The sequence below is a fragment of the Oncorhynchus tshawytscha genome, linkage group LG16 (assembly GCF_018296145.1).
Source record: "Oncorhynchus tshawytscha isolate Ot180627B linkage group LG16, Otsh_v2.0, whole genome shotgun sequence".
NCBI lineage: Eukaryota > Metazoa > Chordata > Actinopteri > Salmoniformes > Salmonidae > Oncorhynchus > Oncorhynchus tshawytscha.
In genome coordinates this window covers 68499158-68520961 of record NC_056444.1, presented here as the reverse complement: position 1 = coordinate 68520961, position 21804 = coordinate 68499158, and the positions used below count along the sequence as shown (strand labels likewise).

General features: G+C 42.5%; 1 protein-coding gene across 1 annotated transcript; it reads right to left on the bottom strand.

The window, feature by feature from the left end:
• Window positions 1–13619: 13619 nt before the first annotated feature.
• Window positions 13620–19293, bottom strand: LOC112216204 (protein FAM110A). The gene is made up of 2 exons (XM_024376030.2): window positions 17131–19293; window positions 13620–15692 (listed from the first exon to the last, which is right to left on the bottom strand). The coding sequence occupies exon 2, from the start codon at window positions 15468–15470 to the stop codon at window positions 14211–14213; it is 1260 nt and encodes a 419-aa protein (XP_024231798.1). The 5' UTR covers window positions 15471–15692; window positions 17131–19293; the 3' UTR covers window positions 13620–14210.
• Between the last annotated feature and the right edge of the window lie 2511 nt (window positions 19294–21804).

The window sequence follows — 21804 nt, the reverse complement described above, 5'->3', positions numbered from 1 at the left end:
TATACTTGACAGGAATATGTTAGTTAATATAGAGACAAACTATTATGCATATTTTTTTAATCATAAAGTTAATTTACAAAAATCGCGATTTAGCAAGCTAGCTGACTAGCTAACATTAGCAGACTATCTTTATGGGCGTTGGGACATGAGTATGAAATTGTAATTCTGGTTGTTTAATGTTTTAGGGACTCCTGAAACAACCAGGAAACCAGGCTGTCATCTTGTGAAACAGTGGATGTAAAGAATCTAGCTAGCTAAAGCATTTACTGCAAATTGAATGTACAATTTTGTAAGCTTGCCTTGCTGATACAGTGGGGAGAACAAGTACTTGAATCACTGCCGATTTTGCAGGTTTTCCTACTTACAAAGCATGTAGAGGTCTGTAATTTTATATCATAGGTACACTTCAACTGTGAGAGATGGAATCTAAAACAAAAATCCAGAAAATCACATTGTATGATTTTTAAGTAATTCAATTAGCATTTTATTGCATGACATACGTATTTGATCACCTACCAACCAGTAAGAATTCTGGCTCTCACAGACCTGTTAGTTTTTCTTTAAGAAGCCCTCCTGTTCTCCACTCATTACCTGTATTAACTGCACCTGTTTGAACTCATTACCTGTATAAAAGACACCTGTCCACACACTCAATCAAACAGACTCCAACCTCTCCACAATGGCCAAGACCAGAGAGCTGTGTGAGGACATCAGGGATAAAATTGTAGACCTGCAATGCAGATAGATTAATAATGTAGCTAGCTATGTTCTTGCTTATTGTGCAGTGGAGGATAAACATACTTGTAGGCCTATAGATGTGTAGCTATGTAGCCGATCTGTGTATGAACCCAAACGTTTGGTGTACATATTAGTTCAGAACCTAGCTATGAACCTCAGCTATCATAGCCAGTTGTATCAACTTCAAAACAGTCTGAATGACATTAATGAAGCCTATGAATTGAGTAGAATATAATAGAACTATGTGCCAAGGATGCAAGTCGTATATACATGTAGTTATTACCATGCATGAGATCCCCACATTTTGGCCTGTATATTTAATATATTCACTGATCATGTACTCTACCTTGGCAAATAAAGGTGACCTTCAGGTATGAATGTCTGATTATTTTTCAGTCATATCCAATACCAGGAGTATCAAATTCCAGTCTTTGAATGATGCTTTGCCTGCATGTATTACAATTATACACTTCATTGTTTACCAATCTTGGTCCAGGGACATCAATGGTTACACATTGTAACTAATAGACTAGAAACAGGATTTAAAAGGCTGATTTGTAATTCATATATACAGAAATATTTTTTTTTAAAACAGTACACTACACTTCCTATGCATCATGTAAATACTCTAAAACCAGTTCATCTCAATATCTAATGCTCTTCATCTGCATTGATCTGATAAACACAGGATAGGTGTAGTATTTCATCAAATGAGAGACTTAATTTCAACCAGTAGAGAATGTGAAACGCTTTATTGAAAGAAGTTTATTATCCAGGTGTTATAAATACATGCATTATAAATATTAATTGTCATATTATAAATACAAGTTCAATCTGTACTTCAATGCACATTTGTTGTGCATTATAAAAACAGGAAGAAAGAGGTGGCGAGAGAGGTGTAAAAGACAGGGAAAGAGGTAAGAACTTAGGCACAGGGAAGTCAGAAAATGATTAATGAATCACAGTGCTACCCTAATATTCTCTCAGTTCATCACAATCTCTAGTCGACCCAAAAATTATCTTAAAAGCGGGTGAGGTGGCGATGATGGGACTGGGGGTTGGCATCCTCTCTCACATCAAAACTAATAAAAAAATTACAAACATGGCTTAAACATGCTAACATTGTTAGTCATCATAATAATCAGGAGGTGAAATGCAAAACTGACCTTGATTCATTAACTCTGGGACTACTGCATCTCCATCTGTATTTCAATGTAAAGCCTCTCTTTAATAATACTTCCTGTTGACCTGACCAAGTGACCTCTCACCTCTGATCATGCTGTGCCCTCTATGTAGCCAGTTCAGATGCGGGAGGGGTTCACCGACACAGCTGATATAACCTAGAAGATTTAGGGAGAAGAGGAGAGAGGGATGAAGTGAAGGAGAGAGACTGTTAAGGTAGTTAAAGAGACAGCGTTCAACAGGAATCTGTGTGTGTGGCCACACTAAGTGGCTGCAGAGTACTTTATGCTGAAAAACATGAACGGACACACAGGCACATACAATATAGCGTAGTTATAGAAATTATGAAGTGTCTTACTATTCTCCATGGTTGGCCATCTTGCCTATTCTTTGAAGGGGAAAGGAGCCACAGTTCTACACCTGAACCTGCTTACTGCACAACAATCCATCAATCAGATTGATACATGAGTGTGTAGGTGTGGGTTAAAGGGCGTCTAATTGTTCTACATTTTTTCAATATGGGTAATTTAACTTCTTGGATATAGGGGGCGCTCTTTTAATTTATGGATAAAAAAACGTGCCCGTTTTAAGCGCAATATTTTGTCACGAAAAGATGCTTGACTATGCATATAATTGGCAGCTTTGGAAAGAAAACACTAACATTTCCAAAACTGCAAAGATATTATCTGTGAGTGCCACAGAACTCATGCTACAGGCGAAACCAAGATGAAACTTCAACCAGGAAATGGGCAGAATTTTTGAGGCTGTTTTCCATTGTCTCCTTATATGGCTGTGAATGCGCCGGGAATGAGCCTGCCCTTTCTATCGTTTCTCCAAGGTGTCTGCAGCATTGTGACGTATTTGTAGGCATATCATTGGAAGATTGGCCATAAGAGACTACATTTACCAGGGGTCCGCCCGGTGTCCTTTGTCTAAATTGGTGCGTAATCTACAAGCTGCACGCAGTCATCCAGTGATTGAGAGGAGAGAGGAGGCTTTCAACGAACGATATATCATGAAGAGATATGTGAAAAACACCTTGAGGATTGATTCTAAACAACGTTTACCATGTTTCAGTTGATATTATGGAGTTAATTTGGAAAAAAGTTCTGCGTTTTGATGACTGATTTTTCGGTTTTTTTTGGTAGCCAAACGTGACGCACCAAACGGAGCGATTTCTCCTAAACAAATAATCTTTCAGGAAAAACTGAGCATTTGCTATCTAACTGAGAGTCTCCTCATTGAAAACATCTGAAGTTCTTCAAAGGTAAATGATTTTATTTTATAACAAACTAGGTTGGTCCAAACACACCAAGACAGTCGTAAAGAGGGCACGACAAAGCCTATTCCCCCTCAGGAAACGAAAAAAATTTGGCATGTGTCCTGAGATCCTCAAAAGGTTCTACAGCTGCAACATCGAGAGCATCCGGTTGCATCACTGCCTGGTACAGCAATTGCTCGGCCGCAAGGCACTTCAGAGGGTAGTGCGTACGGCCCAGTACATCACTGGGGCAAAGCTGCCTGCCATCCAAGACCTCTACACCAGGCGGTGTCAGAGGAAGGCCCTAAAAATTGTCAAAGACCCCAGCCACCCCAGTTATAGACTGTTCTCTCTACTACCGCATGGCAAGCGGTACCGGAGTGCCAAGTCTAGGACAAAAAGGCTTCTCAACAGTTTTTACCCCCAAGCCATAAGACTCCTGAACAGGACTATTTGCATTGTGTGCCACCCCCAACCCCTCTTTTATGCTGCTGCTACTCTCTGTTTATCTTATATGCTAGTCACTTTAACTATACATTCATGTACATGCTACTTAAATTGGCCTTACCAACCAGTGCTCCCGCACATTGGCTAACCGGGCTATCTGCATTGTGTCCCACCACCCGCCAACCCCTCTTTTTACGCTTCTGCTACTCTCTGTTCATCATATATGCACAGTCACTTTAACGATACCTACATGTACATACTACCTCAATAAGCCTGACTAACAGGTGTCTGTATATAGCCTTGCTACTCTTTTTTTCAAATGTCTTTCTACTGTTGTTTTATTTCTTTACTTACCTACACACACACACACACACACACATTTTTTTGGCACCATTGGTTAAAGCATGTAAGTAAGCATTTTACTGTAAGGTTTACACCTGTTGTATTCGGCGCATGTGACAAATCAACTTTGATTTGATTTGATTTGAGGAGGCATTCCCAGATGGCCCTGATCACCAAACCTTGCAGTGCCCTACACGTTAACTGTAGGCAATCGTTTTGAAGGAATCTCCAGTTACAAGGTATCTGAAGGAATATGGAATACAATGTAATTATTAGACTTTTACATCACCAGGTCATTGTGGATTGTAGAAAAAGTATAATATCACTGATTTAAAAAATAACTAGGCAATTCAGTTATGATCAAATTCTTATTTTCAATGAAGGCCTAGGAACAGTGGGTTAATTTAAAACTGCCTTGTTCAGGGGCAGAACAACAGATTTTTACCTTGTCAGCTCGGTGATTTGATCTTGCAACCTTTCGGTTACTAGTTCAATGCTCTAACCACTAGGCTAACTTCCGCCCCAGGTAACAAATCATGATAACATTGGATTGATAGATGCAAGGGCACACATATATGCATGTGTAGCATGTGACAAAACAGGATCATCTCAAGGACAGCATCACAAATGAATACATACATATCACTTGAAATAGATGATGAGTTGATCATTTGAAATCAGCTGTGCAGTGCTAAGGCAAAAACCAAAATGTGCCCCCCTTTGAGTCCCCAGGAACAGGACCGAAAACCACTGCTCTTCATTGGGACCTCTTCATATGCAGACAGGCTTTCACAGCTCTCTGTATCTGAGGACAGACTTCATTATAGTCAAATTACACCGAACTGAATATTATGTTACCATTATCTCCGTCCTCACTTCTAGGGACAGGAACTACACAAAAGTACCTGCCGTATCCAGAATAGCCTACTCTCTCACGTTGACAGTTGTGGCTGCTATCCTTTCACCCTCCTCCATGGCTGTTATCTAGCTACATACAAATGCATTTGGAGTTTGTTTTTCACAGTGATAATTACATCAAGATAGCTAGCTAATTTGAAGTTAGGTAGCTGGTATTTAATTAACTTCGCCAGCAATCTATACAGTATGTGACGATGGCTAGATAGCTAGTGAATCAACTAGCTAGCTCATTTAGCAACTAATTTAGTTAGCATGCACTGTAGCTATTATAGTTAGCTAATAATGCATCAGGGTTTTTTAAAAACATTTTTGAAATGTATTTCTTTCTTGAATAGGTTCTCCCAGCCATGTGGACAATTGGAAACAGGGAAGAAAAGTTTGTTTGTCACCAGAGCGTTTTAGAGCATATTACTGTTGAACTATTTACCCTACTTACTATGATGAAATCTTCACCCACAATCGAACCTGCTGCCAGCACACCCACAAGCGAGTCGGTGGCCTAAGCGGCACGCGCAATTTACCGCTTGCTATTGAACATGCCCATGAAACTTCAAAAATGGTACTGGGCTCCCATGACCTCATGTTGATCTTTACCGTAACTTCAACCATCAGTCCCAATCCTTTTCCAGCTACGCCAGTTTCCACAAGATAACATGGCCACAAAGTCAAAATTGCCTACAAAAATCTCCTTTTGGTCTTAATTTAAGGTTAGGGTTAGGTTTAAGGTTAGGTTAAAAAAATCTAATTATGAAGATAATATTTTTTTTAAACAAAAAAAATGTTTTCCATTACTTTTCCCCCTTAACCCTAACCCTACCCCTAACCCTCCCCTAATTTGAGTAAACTAATGGGGACAACAAGACTTAGCCTTCTACTTCCAGCTTATACATACTATATACACATTTTACGGACACAGTATATTTTACATTAGTTATCTTTTGTTTGTTTTTAGTCCCATCCTTCAGCTACCCCCAACTATCTCTGATGACCATCCAGTTGACTGTGCTGTGATGTTTCACAAAAGTACTGAACCTACAGTGCATTCGGAAAGTATTCAGACCCATTCCCTTTTCCACACTTTGTTACAACCTTATTCTAAAATTGATTAAATAATCTACACACAATACCCCATAATGACAAAGCAAAAACAGGTTCTTACAATTTTTTTGCAAATGTATAAAAAAACATGAATAGCATATTTACATAAGTATACAGACCCTTTGCTAAGAGACTCGAAATGGAGCTTGGCATTCAGGCCAAAGAGGCGCATCCTGCTTGAGATGTTTCTACAACTTGATTAGAGTCCACCTGTGGTAAATTCAATTGATTGGACATGATTTGGAAAGGCACACACCTGTCTATATAAGGTCCCACAGTTGACAGTGCATGTCAGAGCAAAAACCAAGCGATGAGTTCGAAGGAATTGGCCATAGAGATAGGATTGCGTTGAGGCACAGATCTGGGGAGGGAAACAAAACATTTGTGCAGCATTGAAGGTCCCCAAGAACAGTGGCCTTCATCATTCTTAAATGGAAGAAGTTTGGAACCACAAAGACTCTTCCTAGACCTGGCAGCCCAGACAAACTGAGCAATCAGGGAGGTGACCAAGAACCCGATGGTCACTTTGACAGAGCTCCAGAGTTCCTCTGTGGAAATGGGAGAACCTTCCAGAAGTACAACCATCTCTGCAGCACTCCACCAATCAGGCCTTTATGGCAGAGTGGCCAGACGGAAGCCACTCCTCAATAAAAGCACATGACAGCTGCTTGGAGTATGCCAAAAAGGCACCTAAAGGACTCTCAGACCATGAGAAACAAGATTCTCTGGTCTGATGAAACCAAGATTGAACTCCTTGGCCTGAATGCCAAGTCTGGAGGAAACCTGGCACCATCCCTATGGTGAAGCATGGTGGTGGCAGCATCATGCTGTGGGGATGTTTTTCAGTGGCAGGAACTGGGAGACTAGTCAAGATTGAGAGAAAGATAAACAGAGTAAAGTGCAGAGAGATTCTTGATGAAAACCTGCTCCAGAGCACTCAGGACCTCAGACTGGGGTGAAGGTTCACCTTCCAACAGGACAACGACCCTAAGAGCACAGCCAAGACAAGTGGAGTGGCTTCGGGACATGTCTCTGAATGTCCTTGAGTGGTCCAGCAGAAGGCCAGACTTGAACATCTCTGGAGAGACCTGAAAATAGCTGTGCAGCTATGCTCCCCATACAACCTGACAGAACTTCAGGATTTTTAGAGGAGAATGGAAGAACTCCCCAAATACAGGTGGGCCAAGATTGTAGCGTCATACCCAAGAAGATTCAAGGCTGCAATCGCTGCAAAAGGTGCTTCAACAAAGTACTGAGTAAAGAGTCTGAATACTTTTGTAAATGTAACATTAACCTGTTTTTGCTTTGTCACTATGGGTTATTGTGTGTAGATTGAGGAACATTTTATTTAATTCATTTAAAAATAAGGCTGTAAAGGACTACCGGGTAGCGCAGTGGTCTAGGGCACTGCATCGCAGCCCTAGCTGTGCCACCAGAGACTCTGGGTTCGCGCCCAGGCTCTGTCATAGCTGGCTGCGACCGGGAGGTCCGTGGGGTGACGCACAATTGGCCTAGCGTCATCCGGGTTAGGGAATGTTTGGCAGGTGGGGATAGCCTTGTCTCATCGTGCACTAGTGACTCCTGTGGCGCAGTGCACACTGACCAGGTCGCTAGGGGCATGGTGTTTCCTCCGACGCATTGGGTTGGATGCGTGCTGTGTTAAGAAGCAGTGCGGCTTGGTTGGGTTGTGTTTCAGAGGACGCATGGCTTTCGATCTTTGTCTCTCCCGAGCCCATACGGGAGTTGTAGTGATGAGACAAGATAGTAATTACTAAAAAAACAATTGGATACCAATGAAATTGGGGAGAAAAGGGGGTAAAAAAATGTATAAAATAAGGCTATAAGAAAAAGTGAAAGGTCTGACTACTTTCCAAATGAGATTATATACAGTCCCTGTCGTAGGTCAGTTAGGATCACCACTTTATTTTAATAATGTCTAATGTCAGATAGTAGAGTGATTTATTTCAGCTTTGATTTTCTATCGGATTGAGGTCAGGGCTTTGTGATGGCCACTCCAATACCTTGACTTTGTTGTCCTTAAGCCATTTTCCCATCTCTTTGGAAGTATGCTTGGGCTCATTGTCCATTTGGAAGACCCATTTATGACCAAGTTTTAACTTCCTAACTGATGTCTTGAGATGTTGCTTCAATATATCCACATACTTTTCCTACCTCATGATGCCATCTATTTTGTGAATTGCACCAGTCCCTCGTACAGCAAAGCACCCCCACAACATGATGCTGCTACTCCCGTGCTTCCCAGTTTGGGATGGTGTTCTTCGGCTTACAAGACTCCCCCTTTTACCTGCAAACATAACAATGGTCATTTTTGCCAAACAGTTCTATTTTTGTTTCATCAGACCAGAGGACATTTCTCCAAAAAGTACAATCTTTGTCCCCATGTGCAGTTGCAAACCGTAGTCTGGCTTTTTTATGGCGGTTTTGGAGCAGTGGCTTCTTCCTTGCTGAGCGGCCTTTCAGGTTATGTCGATATAGGACTAGTTTTACTGTGGATATAGATACTTTTGTACCCGTTTCCTCCAGCATCTTTACAAGGTCCTTTGTTGTTCTGGGACATATTTGCACTTCATCTCTAGGAGACAGAACGCGTCTCCTTCCTGAGCGGCATGAAGGCTGCGTGGTCCCATGGTGTTTATACTTGCGTACTATTGTTTGTATAGATGAACGTGGTACCTTCAGGCATTTGGAAATTGCTCCCAAGGGTGAATCATACTTGTGGAGGTCTACAATTGTTTTCTGAGGTCTTGGCTGATTTCTTTTGATTTTCCCATGATGTCAAGCACAGAGGCACTGAGTTTGAAGGTAGGCCTTGAAATACATCCACAGGTACACCTCCAATTGACTCAAATGATGTCAATTATCCTATTTAAAGCCATGACATCATTTTCTGTAATTTTCCAAGCAGTTTAAAGGCACAGTCAACTTAGTGTATGTAAACTTCTGACCCGTTGGAATTGTGATACTATAGTTTGTTAACAAGACATTTGTGGAGTGATTGAAAAACAAGTTTTAATGACTCCAACCTAAGTGTATGTAATCTTCCGACTTCAACTGTAGATGTGTGAAGGTTAGTGTTTTTTCTGTAGGGAAGGTAATTATCCATCATGTTTGACATTCCTGGATGTGTGTAAACTTAAAAAAATGTTATGTTCTCTTTTTTTATACACAAACAGTCATGGTAAGCACAAATAAAACATCACAAATCGCTCAGCAAAAGTTACAGTCCTCCACAAATAATCCCCAATCAATACTTTAAATTGACTGAATGGCACCAGAACATCAAGATTAAATGTATTCAGAATTTTGTTCCAGCAGTACGGTGTATTAAAACGAAAAGAAGATTTACCTAGTTCGGTGGAAACCCTAGGAACCTTGAGTGTAAACCAATCCTGTGAACTCGTTGGTAACTCCGGTGGCTACACTAAAAGATAAAAATGAGATAAGACGGAAGTTTATAAAGTAGGACCTTTCAAACAAAAAGGGAGTAATGTAGAGACCTACGGGTCTTTTGTGAAGTCCAGCCGACCTTTTGATACAGGATACAGTGATGAGTATCAACTGTCGCCTGTAACAAAACGAAGGGCACTATGATATATGGCATCCAAAGGTTTAAGAGTAGTAACAGCTGCACTTTGATTAATATCACCATAATCAAGAACAGATAAAAAGGTTGACTGACAAATCTGCATCCTACTGTTAACTTAAAAGAAAAGCACGATCTGTTTCTGTAGAGAAAAATCACTTTAAAATCTTTGCTTCTTAACCAGCTCATCAAAACTCAGCAAAAAAATAAATGTCCTCTCACTGTCAACTGAGTTTATTTTCAAACTTAACAAGTGTAAATGTTTGTATGAACATAACAAGATTCAACAACTGAGACATAAACTGAACAAGTTCCACAGACGTTTGACAAACAGGGGATGGCCCTAGCCCTCACCCAACAGGTCCCAGACGTGCTCAATGGGATTGAGATCAGGGTTCTTCGCTGGCCATGGCAGAACACTGACCTTCCTGTCTTGCAGGAAATCACGCACAGAACGAGCAGTATGGCTGGTGGCATTGTCATGCTGGAGGGTCATGTCAGGATGAGCCTGCAGGAAGGGTGCCACATGAGGGAGGAGGATGTCTTCCCTGTAATGCACAGCTTTGAGATTGCCTGCAATGACAACAAGCTCAGTCCGATGATGCTGTGACACATCGCCCCAGACCATGACGCACCTCCAAATCGATCCCGCTCCAGAGGACAGGCCTTGGTATATGCTCATTCCTTCATCGATAAACGCAAATCCAACCATCACCCCTGGAGAGACAAAACCGCGACTCGTCAGTGAAGAGCACTTTTTGCCAGTCCTGTCTGGTCCAGCGTCGGTGGGTTTGTGCCCATAGGCAACATTGTTGCCAGTGATGTCTGGTAAGGACCTGCCTTTACAACAGGCCTACAAGCCCTCAGTCCAGCCTCTCTCAGCCTATTGCAGTGTAAGCACTGATGGAGGGATTGTGCATTCCTGGTGTAACTCGAGCAGTTATTGTTGCCATCCTGTACCTGTCCCGCAGGTGGGATGTTCGGATGTACCGATCCTGTGCAGGTGTTGTCACACGTGGTCTGCCACTGTGAGGATGATCATCTGTCCGTCCTGTCTCCCTGTAGCGCCGTTTTAGGCGTCTCACAGTATGGAAATTGCAATTTATTGCCCTGGCCACATCTGCAGTCCTCATGCCTCCCTGCAACATGCCTAAGGCACATTCACACAGATGAGCAGGGACCCTGGGCATCTTTCTTTTTGTGTTTTTCAGAGTCAGTAGAAAGGCCTCTTTAGTGTCCTAAGTTTTCATAAAGGTGACCTTAATTGCCTACTGTCTGTGAGCTGTTAGGGTCTGAATGACCGTTCCACAGGTGCATGTTCATTAATTGTTTATGGTTCATTGAACAAGCATGAGAAACAGTGTTTAAACCCTTTACAATGAAGATCTGTGAAGTTATTTGGATTTTTACGAATTATCTTTGAAAGACAGGGTCCTGAAAAAGGGACATTTCTTTTTTTCCTGAGTTTAGTATCATCCAAATAAACAGATTGACCAATGGTGTAAACAGTGAAGAGAACAGGTTCCAAAATCGAACCGTGGTACACATTTATGCACTTCAATAAATTTCTGACTTAGCCTGAGTTCTGAGTTCTTTCACTAAAATAATCATGAAACCATAAACATGCGTCAGAACTTATTCAATAAAATAGCATGATCAACAGTATCAAAAGCTTTGGACAGGTCCACAAACAAGCAGCACATTTCATTTTAGTGTCTGAGGTATTAACAAGATCATTAACAACTGAAGTGATTGGAGTAATACTGTCATGCCCAGGTCTAAACTCTGACTGGTTTACATTCAAAATACATTTCTCAGGTAAAAGAGCAAAGTTGTACATTTACCAAGGATTCAAGAATCTCAAAGAGACAAGGAAGCCTTGAAACAGGCTGATAATGATTTAAGATCACTAATGTTACTATCCCCACCATTATGGAGTGGCAACACAAGAACAGATTTCTATCATTTTTGATTATTTCCCAATAACAATGTTAAATAAAAAATGTGGGGTATTGAGCCAGCTATGATAGGCGCTGCAGTTTTCCAGAATTTGGCAGGGTTCTTACAATCAGAGAGTGGTTACATAATAATCCATTTGTTTTTTCACAATGGTTCCTCAGTTGCTTAAAAGCTTGCCTACACCTGTGTTCCTGGCCTTGACCCAAGCATCATCTATTTTTATGAATGACTTAAAGATAGTATCTAAAACATTTTGGCAAGGGAAATGGATTTCACCTCGACCCTGTCTGTCAGCTCTGAACTCATGATAACCCTCAATATTAATATCAGAGTCGAGAATGTCAAGAAAGTTTCAGTCAATACCAGAATGTCCGAATTCATTTGCATAGCCCAGATCTTAATGTAATTCAGTTCAGGAAGTAAGCGCCTAATGTTCAGATGCATCAACCCAAGTCCTTTACGATTTCTGAATTCACATGGAAATTCCAACTCAAACAAGCTACTGTATGTTCAATAGGCGGTTGCGGACCCTGTCTGATGGTTGATATTGATTTAGTTGGTTTGGCTATAAGATTGCATAGAACTATACCATTAGTCTATCCCTATTAGTAAAGAGGAAGGAGAAGAAATGTGAATTACTTTTCCAAGGTTAGCATCATAGGGCCTGAGGCTGCAGCCAATGTCAATATGAGGAACTCTCAGAGTAACCAATGATGGAATGTTATAAACTGACTTACATGGGCTTTGGTTGCTATGGTGCAACAGCCCAAGCCCTCTACATGATTTGAAACCCGAGGGGGCTCCTACCGTAGATGGTTTGGGTGGAGTCCATCATCCCTGTATAGCATCTTTTGTTTCCAAAAAGTGTAAACAATTGTCAATAAAAGTTATGCCAACAGAATGGCAGTAGACTTTAAGCCAGATATGAAGTGCTAAAAGCCTGCTGAAACCTTCGCAGTCGCGACTCAGCAATGGCACGGGGCCAGATATAATCGGCTGCCTTTCAGAGCCTTTTAGGGTGTTGATCAGCTCAATAAAATCCTGTTTCATTATCTCTGATATACCATTTTTGATATCATTTGATCCCACATGCACTACAACTACAGCTCTTGGCTGCTGATGTAGAGGGAACACCCCCCTATCCACATCGATGGAACAGTAGTGGAGAGGGTAGCAAGTTTTAAGTTCCTCGGCATACACATCACAGACAAACTGAATTGGTCCACTCACACAGACAGCATCGTGAGGAAGGCGCAGCAGCGCCTCTTCAACCTCAGGAGGCTGAAGAAATTCGGCTTGTCACCAAAAGCACTCACAAACTTCTACAGATGCACAATCGAGACCATCCTGGCGGGCTGTATCACCGCCTGGTACGGCAACTGCTCCGCCCATAACCGTAAGGCTCTCCAGAGGGTAGTGAGGTCTGCACAACGCATCACCGGGGGCAAACTACTTGCCCTCCAGGACACCTACACCACCCGATGTTACAGGAAGGCCATAAAGATCATCAAGGACATCAACCACCCGAGCCACTGCCTGTTCACCCCGCTATCATCCAGAAGGCGAGGTCAGTACAGGTGCATCAAAGCTGGGACCGAGAGACTGAAAAACAGCTTCTATCTCAAGGCCATCAGACTGTTAAACAGCCACCACTAACATTGAGTGGCTGCTGCCAACACACTGACACTGACTCAACTCCAGCCACTTTAATAATGGGAATTGATGGGAAATTATGTAAATATATCACTAGACACTTTAAACAATGCTACCTTATATAATGTTACTTATCCTACATTATTCATCTCATATGCATACGTATATACTGTACTCTATATCATCGACTGCATCCTTATGTAATACATGTATCACTAGCCACTTTAACTATGCCACTTTGTTTACATACTCATCTCATATGTATATACTGTACTCGATACCATCTACTGTATCTTGCCTATGCTGCTCTGTACCATCCCTCATTCATATATCCTTATGTACATATTCTTTATCCCCTTACACTGTGTATAAGACAGTAGTTTTGGAATTGTTAGTTAGATTACTTGTTGGTTATTACTGCATTGTCGGAACTAGAAGCACAAGCATTTCGCTACACTCGCATTAACATCTGCTAACTATGTGTATGTGACAAATAAAATTTGATTTGATGTAGGATAGACCAAATAAATCCTGTGATATCCTTCACCGTAGCCCCCAGGTAGCACAGGGTTTTAGCTCCAGCAACTAAGATGTGCTTCACCATGGAACTACCAATGATAATGGCTGGAGGAAGGTGAGTAGCCTTGGACGTCAGGCCTTTTCTGAGCCTCCTTGATGACCGATGGGAGATGAGGTACAGAGGAACCACATCATCAATAGAAGCGTCATTCACCAAACACTGCTGCTTTGCCCTGGATGGAAGGGGTGTTGGTACCAAGTACCATGCAATAAATAATTTGCACAAAATGATGTCCAACACTATCAAACTGCATTGACAGACAGTGTCCTTCACTATTAGTCCAGATCAGTCCCTTCCTTTCATTTTCATTAGTTGGTTTATACCGGCAGTCACACTTCTCCTGCTTTTTTCTCTGTACAGGAATTGTGTTTAAAGTGCACCTCCATGTTTTTCTCCCCTGCCTCTATTTACATCAGTCTCTCATGGACCTACATGTTGGTGCTCCTGGCAATATCCTTGGATGTGCGGATACCATAAAGCCACTTGATAACTCTGGCGTTCCTCTCAATTACTGAGATGCCATAGGGTGCCGGCTCTGCAGCCCCACCTTCCTCTTCACCCTCTTGGCCTGCACACTCTGACCCAGGAGCGCTGGCACTGCGGAACTGTGCAAGGGAGGCGATGTCTGAGCCTGGCCCCTTCAGCACCTGCATCTCCGAAGTGTCCAAACCACACAGGTTGAAGAAGCGCTCCAGCTCAGTACTGGCCCGGGAGTAACGGTCACTCATGTCGGATTTGGAGCGGTTCAGAGAGGGACGTTTCCTGGAGCTGCCGGACGATAGGCAGGTGACCGACGGGGAGGGCGGGAGTACGGGGGGGTTGGCTGGGAGCTGGACAGGGCTAGATGGGGAGGTGGGGGTTGGGGTGTGATTTTGTGGTGGAGGGGCTGGGACAGGTTTAGGAGACGCAGGGCCTGGTGCATAGGTAGTTCTGGGGTGGAAGAGACGCAGAGGTGACATAGTGTTGTGGATCTGGGTGTGTGGATGCAGAGCCATGGGCTGCAATGGGACGCACATCTGCTGCTGTGCTCTAAGGGGCATCCTCACTGGTGTGGTGTGGTGGGGTATGATGTCCACTCTACGTATGGTCACAGCAGTAGGAGACCCTGTAGGACTTAGTGGGCCAGAGGCATTTACCCTAACTTTGACTGGAGTGGACCACTCAGGACAGAGGGTCTGGATACTCTCAGCAGCCCCTGACCCAGCTCCAGCAGAGATTGGAGAGGGACAGGGAGAGTTGGTAGTGGGGCAGTCAGGGGCCTGACTACTCTCCACTGGGTCCATGGTTGGGGAGGTAGGGGGAGTTTCAGCCTCACCCACCCCGTTGATCAGGTTACTCAGGTGCTCCAGGTCCAGTGGGGAACTCCTTTGCTGGGTGTAGTCAGGGCGAGGCAGTTGGGCCTTACGAATGGGCCGCAGGGCGGGGGCACGGGACATCAGAGGCTTGCGCATGATAGGTAGAGGCACTTTGATTGGCTGTTGCTTAAAGAGGGCCACCTGGTTCTTGACATATTTAGCCTTGTCTACTGCCAGTCTCTCCACTGCACTCTGCCTGGGCTCAGCTGCTTCCAATGTTCTTGGCTGGAGGAGGCGGCGGTTGGGCATGAGAAGGCGGTTGGGCATTCCAGCAGCAGCAGCCCTCACTGTCACCGGCTGTCTCAGGCCAGGCTGTAGTGTCTCCACAGGCATGCTGGAGGTGGGGTTGGGAGGGAGCACAGGTGGGATTGTTTGTCCTTGACTCCTGTCTTTATCCTGCTTTTTTTGGCCACCCAAAGTCAAAATTATTCAGATGTCTTCACTCCAGGATCATACTGTCCCCAAAAGCTGACAGGATTTTGTTTGTGGCTGATATGATTCCGTCTTCTTCCAGTTCCCATAAGGATGTCACTTGAACCCTGGTGCCCTAAAGTCCTGGATGTCCAGCAGAAAAAGGAGAAACAGCATCACATCAGATAGAAACTCAGATAACTGTGTCATCAGAGGAGAGAGACAGCATACAGGCAAGCAATCAATATAAATACCCAGTTACCTCAAAGACAGAGGGAACCCCTCTCTTCCAGATCATTTACCTTCTACAGAGATACTACCCCTATGGCATTGATACTTCAACTCACACAAATCACTTTAAAGTGCTGTGGTTGACTCAGGGATATTATAAGTCAACAGTAATGGCCCCAACCGCTGTACTCACAAAACCCCGGGATGCAGTCAATGACAACACAGCATGTTGAAAACTCACAACAGCTGGTAGAGGGGAACAATGCATGTCACCTTTTAAATATAGATTCCCAGTTGCTAGGGCGTTGTGCTGGGCTTCCTCTAGACCAGTGTTCCCCAACTCCAGTCCTTGAGTGTACCCTACAACACACATTTTTGTTTTAGCCCCGGACAAGCACACCTGATTCAACTTGTCAACTAATCATCAAGTCCTCAGTGAGTTGAGTCAGGTGTTTGTCTGGGGCTACAACAAAAATGTGTGCTCTTGGGGGTACTTGAGGACTGGAGTTGGGAAACACCGCTCTAGAGCGCAGACCCCACAATAGATGGCATCAGTATCTCTGAAACCATACCACTTGATCCACCCCTCTAGAAGTTGACTGTAGTTATCATCAATTCATTTCTGAACATTTGTTTTGCTTAGAACACAAATCATGTATTATTTTTGTCTGCACCAGTAAATGTATTGAAGATCGGTGACCACAACATAAACCTGAACTTGGGTCAGACAAATGATTCCATTAATGTATCACTTCTGAGAGCAAGGCCTACTATTAACTTCTAAAGATGTTCCTATTGTGTGGTGTCATGCGCTGTTGGTAGATAAAGCACAAAGATATGAATGTCAAACCAGTAATCTGTGCTTTATGAAAGTGTTTAAGACCCTGGTCTAATAGTCTGTATCTGACAGACATTCTGAACAACATATTTCTCATTCCACCTAGAGCCATGCCAATCCCCTACTGAGGTTTGAGCTGTCTCACTACACTCTCTTACCTGCATGTCCTTTATCTCTTCATCTATGTCGCTCCTCCTCTCCCTCACACACTCCTACTGTGTACACACAGTACAATTTATCAGCCAATGAGGGCAGAGGACATTCTGTTATATTAGGCTAAGTTCTCAGAATACAGTAATACTGAGCACACAGAGGTATGTAGAGTGGTATGTAAAACAAAACGGATCCTTCTCCTTCAACCCAGTGTCAAGTGTCAGCTTCTTTTATTTAGGAAGAAAAAAAAAATATATACACCTAACACTGAAAGGATCTCTCACATATACACACCCAAGGCTTGTAGATGGATTGTCCTTAATTCCAAATAAGGCGTTGGTTACTTGGACACACACATACCTTTAGAATGGAAGTAAAATCTTACAGGTCCCCAACAGAACTCTAGGCCTCTCCACAGCTCAGCACACCACAGAGGATACAAACTGCAGAATTCTACTGCAGAGACAGAATGGAAGGGAGCAACAGACCAGCCAAACCTGTCAGACAGCTCACATGCTCCTCCTTCTCCTTCCCCTACCTGACTACTACTTCTTCTTCTATGGTATTATGGCGGTCTGAAAACATACATTAGAGGTGCATGCCACCACCTTCTGTGTGGGCTGTGTGTCTGCCTACTGTTCTGGAAGAAAACAATGTGCCCTGCCAACTAATTAACCCTACACCAATTAAAATCTCACCACTATTCCACTACTTTGGCTCTATCTGATCCTACACCAGGCTGGCAGGATGGGACACTATCGCTCAACACACCTTCTGCTGTAAAATCTTGTACACCCAAGTACTTCTCTGCAGCTGCCACCACAACATGTATTTTCTGTGATTTACATTCCATTTCTGTGGTACAGTTGATAACCATGGCTAATAATGCTAAGAAGCTAACCTTACTGAAGAACATGTTATTCCTATCACTCTCTATTGGCCTCGGGCTACTCACAGGGATCATCTTAGGAACCCTCGCCCTGGACCCATCTTCCTCTACTACTCTCTTAACTGCCTCAGCATACGACTCCTTCTGAACTACTCTGACCCTGACAACCTCGACCTGCCTTTCTCTCACCGGACACTTCTGATCTCCAACAACATGGGTACCCCTACAGTTAACACACAACATTTCCCACCGATACCACACATTCCTTTGTCTCATGCCCTCCTGCACACTTTTCACATCTAGGAATCTCCACACTGCTGCAACATTACCATAAGCTTGGCACCTAAAACACAGTAATGGGGTTGGAACAAAAGCTCACACTGACAAATCCTAACTTGATCTAGTTGGGTAAAGACTGCATCAAAACCCAGCAGGACAGACAGTGGGTGTGTTCGAGCAGTAAGCCTAACAAAGCTTTAGACGAAAGTCGGCGAGTGAAGTCGGGGGAGGTTCATCTGCGACAGCCGAAAGTTGGACACTGTAGTGGTTTTCCAACATCAAGGCTCAGATCAACATGGCAGTGTTAACATAGCTGCTATTGTTTCTAAAAGTTTGTCTGTATAAATGTCGACATAAACCTTTCTGTACCTCCATATCACACACTCACAAACTGGACACATAACGTGTACAATTAATTGGTTAGAGAGAGGTCTCAAATATCACTTTTCATTTGTATCCCCTGAATCAAAGCAAAGTTGGTTCCTGTTTCAGTCATGTATTGGAAAAAAGTTGACAAATAGTGCCTCCCACAATGCAAGTGATGGCTGCATGGTGCAGTTGGTGAGAAGCAACTGCAGTGACTTGGTGACCTCTTAAAAAACTGCATGACCTTTTGATCACATGATTTTTGTCAAGTTCATCCAGTCCTCAAGTCACAAGTCGAACAATTTTTATAACCACTTTGAAAGGCGATGACCAATGATAGTCAACGACTTGACAAAAGTAATTTGCTCAAACACGCTTAGTGGCCGTGTTTCGAAAGCATCAAAACGACTGCAGGCAAATGTCAACTGACTGATCTACAAATCACCTTGCATCATAAATAACTTATCATTTGTAGATCAGTCAGTCACAATTTACCCATGATACATTCGGGTTTTGATCCTCTCTAACACGGACAGTGTTTTTTCTGTTTCACCACACTCTCCACCGGGTCTGCGTCGTCCCACCTGACTACTCCGACCAAATCACTCCTACATAAGGAAGTAGACTTGCTTCTTCCGTCATGTGATAATAGCAGTTTCCTATTCTCTAATGATTTCAGTAATCAGAAAGATTTTTCACAAAGTTTTTTTTTTTTTTTAAATAGATGTATTTCCCCTATTACAGAATTTACAGAAACTGTCATTTCCTCATAATTTCTGAAAAATGACAGTTTGATTGAAGTATTTTATATATATTAAAAAAAATATAAAAACAGGAACCAGCACCAAAGAGTATAAAAATAATAACTGGACAAAAAAATATCTAGTAATGTACATAAAGTACCAGTCAAAAGTTTGGACACACCTACTCATTCCAGGGTTTTTCTTCATTTGTAAAATGTTCTACATTGAAGAATAATAGGGAAGACACAAAAGCTATGAAATAATACACATGAAATCAAGTAGTAACCAAAAAAGTGTTAAATAAATCAAAATATATTTTATATTTGAGTTTCTTCAAAGTAGCCACCCTTTACCTTAACGACAGCTTTGCACAATCTTGGCATTTTTCAACCAGCTTCACCTGGAATGCTTTTCCAACAGTCTTGAAAATTCCAACATATGCTGAACACTTGTTGGCTGCTTTTCCTTCACTCTGCGGTCCAACTCATCCCAAACCATCTCAATTGGATTGAGGTTGGGTGATTGTAGCCTAGTGGTTAGAGCATTGGACTAGAGCATTGCAAGTTCAAACCCCCGAGCTGACAAGGTACAAATCTGTTGTTCTGCCCCTGAACAGGCAGTTATAACCCACTGTTCCTAGGCCGTCACTGAAAATAAGATTTTTTTCTTAACTGACTTGCCTAGTTAAATAAAGGTAAAAATAAATAAATAAATTGTGGAGGCCAGATCATCTAATGCAGCACTCTCCTTGGTCAAATAGCTCTTACACAGCCTGGTGGTGTGTTTTGGGTCATTGTCCTGTTGAAAAACAAATGATAGTCCCTCTAAGCACAAAACAGATGGGATGGCGTATCGCTGCAGAATGATGTGGTAGTCATGCTGTTTAAGTGTGCCTTAAATTCTAAATAAATCACTGACAGTGTCACCAGCAAAGCACCCCCACACCATCACACCTCCATGCTTCACGGTTGGAACCACACTTGCAGAGATCATCCGTTCACCTACTCAGCTTCTCACAAAGACACGACGGTTGGAACCAAAAACTCAAATTTGGACTCATCAGACCAAAGGACAGATTTCCACTGATCTAATGTCCATTACTCGTGCTTCTTGGCTCAAGCAAGTCTCTTCTTATTATTGGTGTCCTTTAGTAGTGGTTTCTTTGCAGCAATTCGACCATGAAGGCCTGATTCACGCAGTCTCCTCTGAACAGTTGAGGTTGAGATGTGTCTGTTACTTGAACTCTGTGAAGCATTTATTTGGGCTGCAATCTGAGGTGCCCGTTAACTCTAATGAACTTATCCTCTGCAGCAGAGGTAAATCTGGGTCTTCCTTTCCTGTGGTGGTCCTCATGAGAGACTGTTTCATCATAGCGCTGGATGGTTTTTGCAACTGCACATGAATAAACTTTCAAAGTTCTTGAAGTTTTTCAGATTGACTGACCTTCATGTCTTAAAGTAATGAGACTGTCATTTCTCTTTGCTGTTCTTGCCATAATATGGACTTGGTCTTTTACCAAATAGTGCTATCTTCTTTATACCACCCCTACCTTGTCTCAACACAACTGATTGGCTCAAATGCATTAAGAAGGAAAGAAATTCCACAAATGTACTTTTAACAAGGCACACCTGTTAATTGAAATGCATTCCAGGTGACTGCCTCATGAAGCTGGTTGGGATAATGCCAAAAGTGTGCAAAGCTTTCATCAAGGCAAAGGGTGGCTACTTTGAAGAATCTCCAATATAAAATATATTTGGATTTGTTTAACTCTTTTTTGGTTACTACATGATTTCATATGTGTTATTTCATAGTTTTTATGTCTTCACTATTATTCTACAATGTAGGAAATAGTACAAATAAAGAAAAACCCTGGAATGAGTAGGTGTGTCCAAACTTTTGACTGGTACAGTACATGTTGCACTATTTCCTCCTTTGAACATATCATACACTTACATAGGGGGGCTTTACGTCAAAATGGAAACAAAGTTTACTTTACGCAGACACACATGAACATACACACCCTTCACAGCCCAGGTTATTGTGTACAGATAGCCTTTGAATCTCACTGCTCTCCCAGAGTATTTAACCAACTATTTGGTGATTCATAACTGTGTAACAATGCATATAACACCAAAGACAAAACCAGTAGGCTACAAAAACATTTGAAAAAAGTAAATCTTAGTTTATATCGGATTGGCTTGGTGGAAGAATGTGGTTGAGAACTGTCACCACATTCTTTGCTGAAGAACTCTCTGTGTGGAAGCTGTGAGAGAGGGCCAAATGCCCATGAAGACTCGGTTATTAGGCTTCCGAGTGGCGCAGAGGTCTAAGGCACTACATCTCAGTGCAGGAGGCGTCACTACAGTCCCTGGATGTACCACATCCAGCCGTGATTGGGAGTCCCATAGGGCGGCTCACAATTGGCCCAGTGTCGCCAGGGTAGGCCATCATTGTAAATAAGAATTTGTTCTTAACCGACTTGCCTGGTTAAATTTAAAAAATGTAACTACAAAGAAAGGTAGACTGGGAAGGAATCCTCAAATCCTTACTGTAAGGTCAGTAAGAATAACTTCCCACAATAAATGCTTACATGTTTATACTGGAATGAGAGTTCTCTCTCCACAAATTCACTTGAGTAATATCATGCAAAGTGAAGTTCCTGCCTTTTCGGAGTAAATCCTTTGCTTGTTCTAATGCTGTAACATGCACTACAGGCCCACAGTGATGTTTCCTTACAGAAGCATACAGACTTCCCAA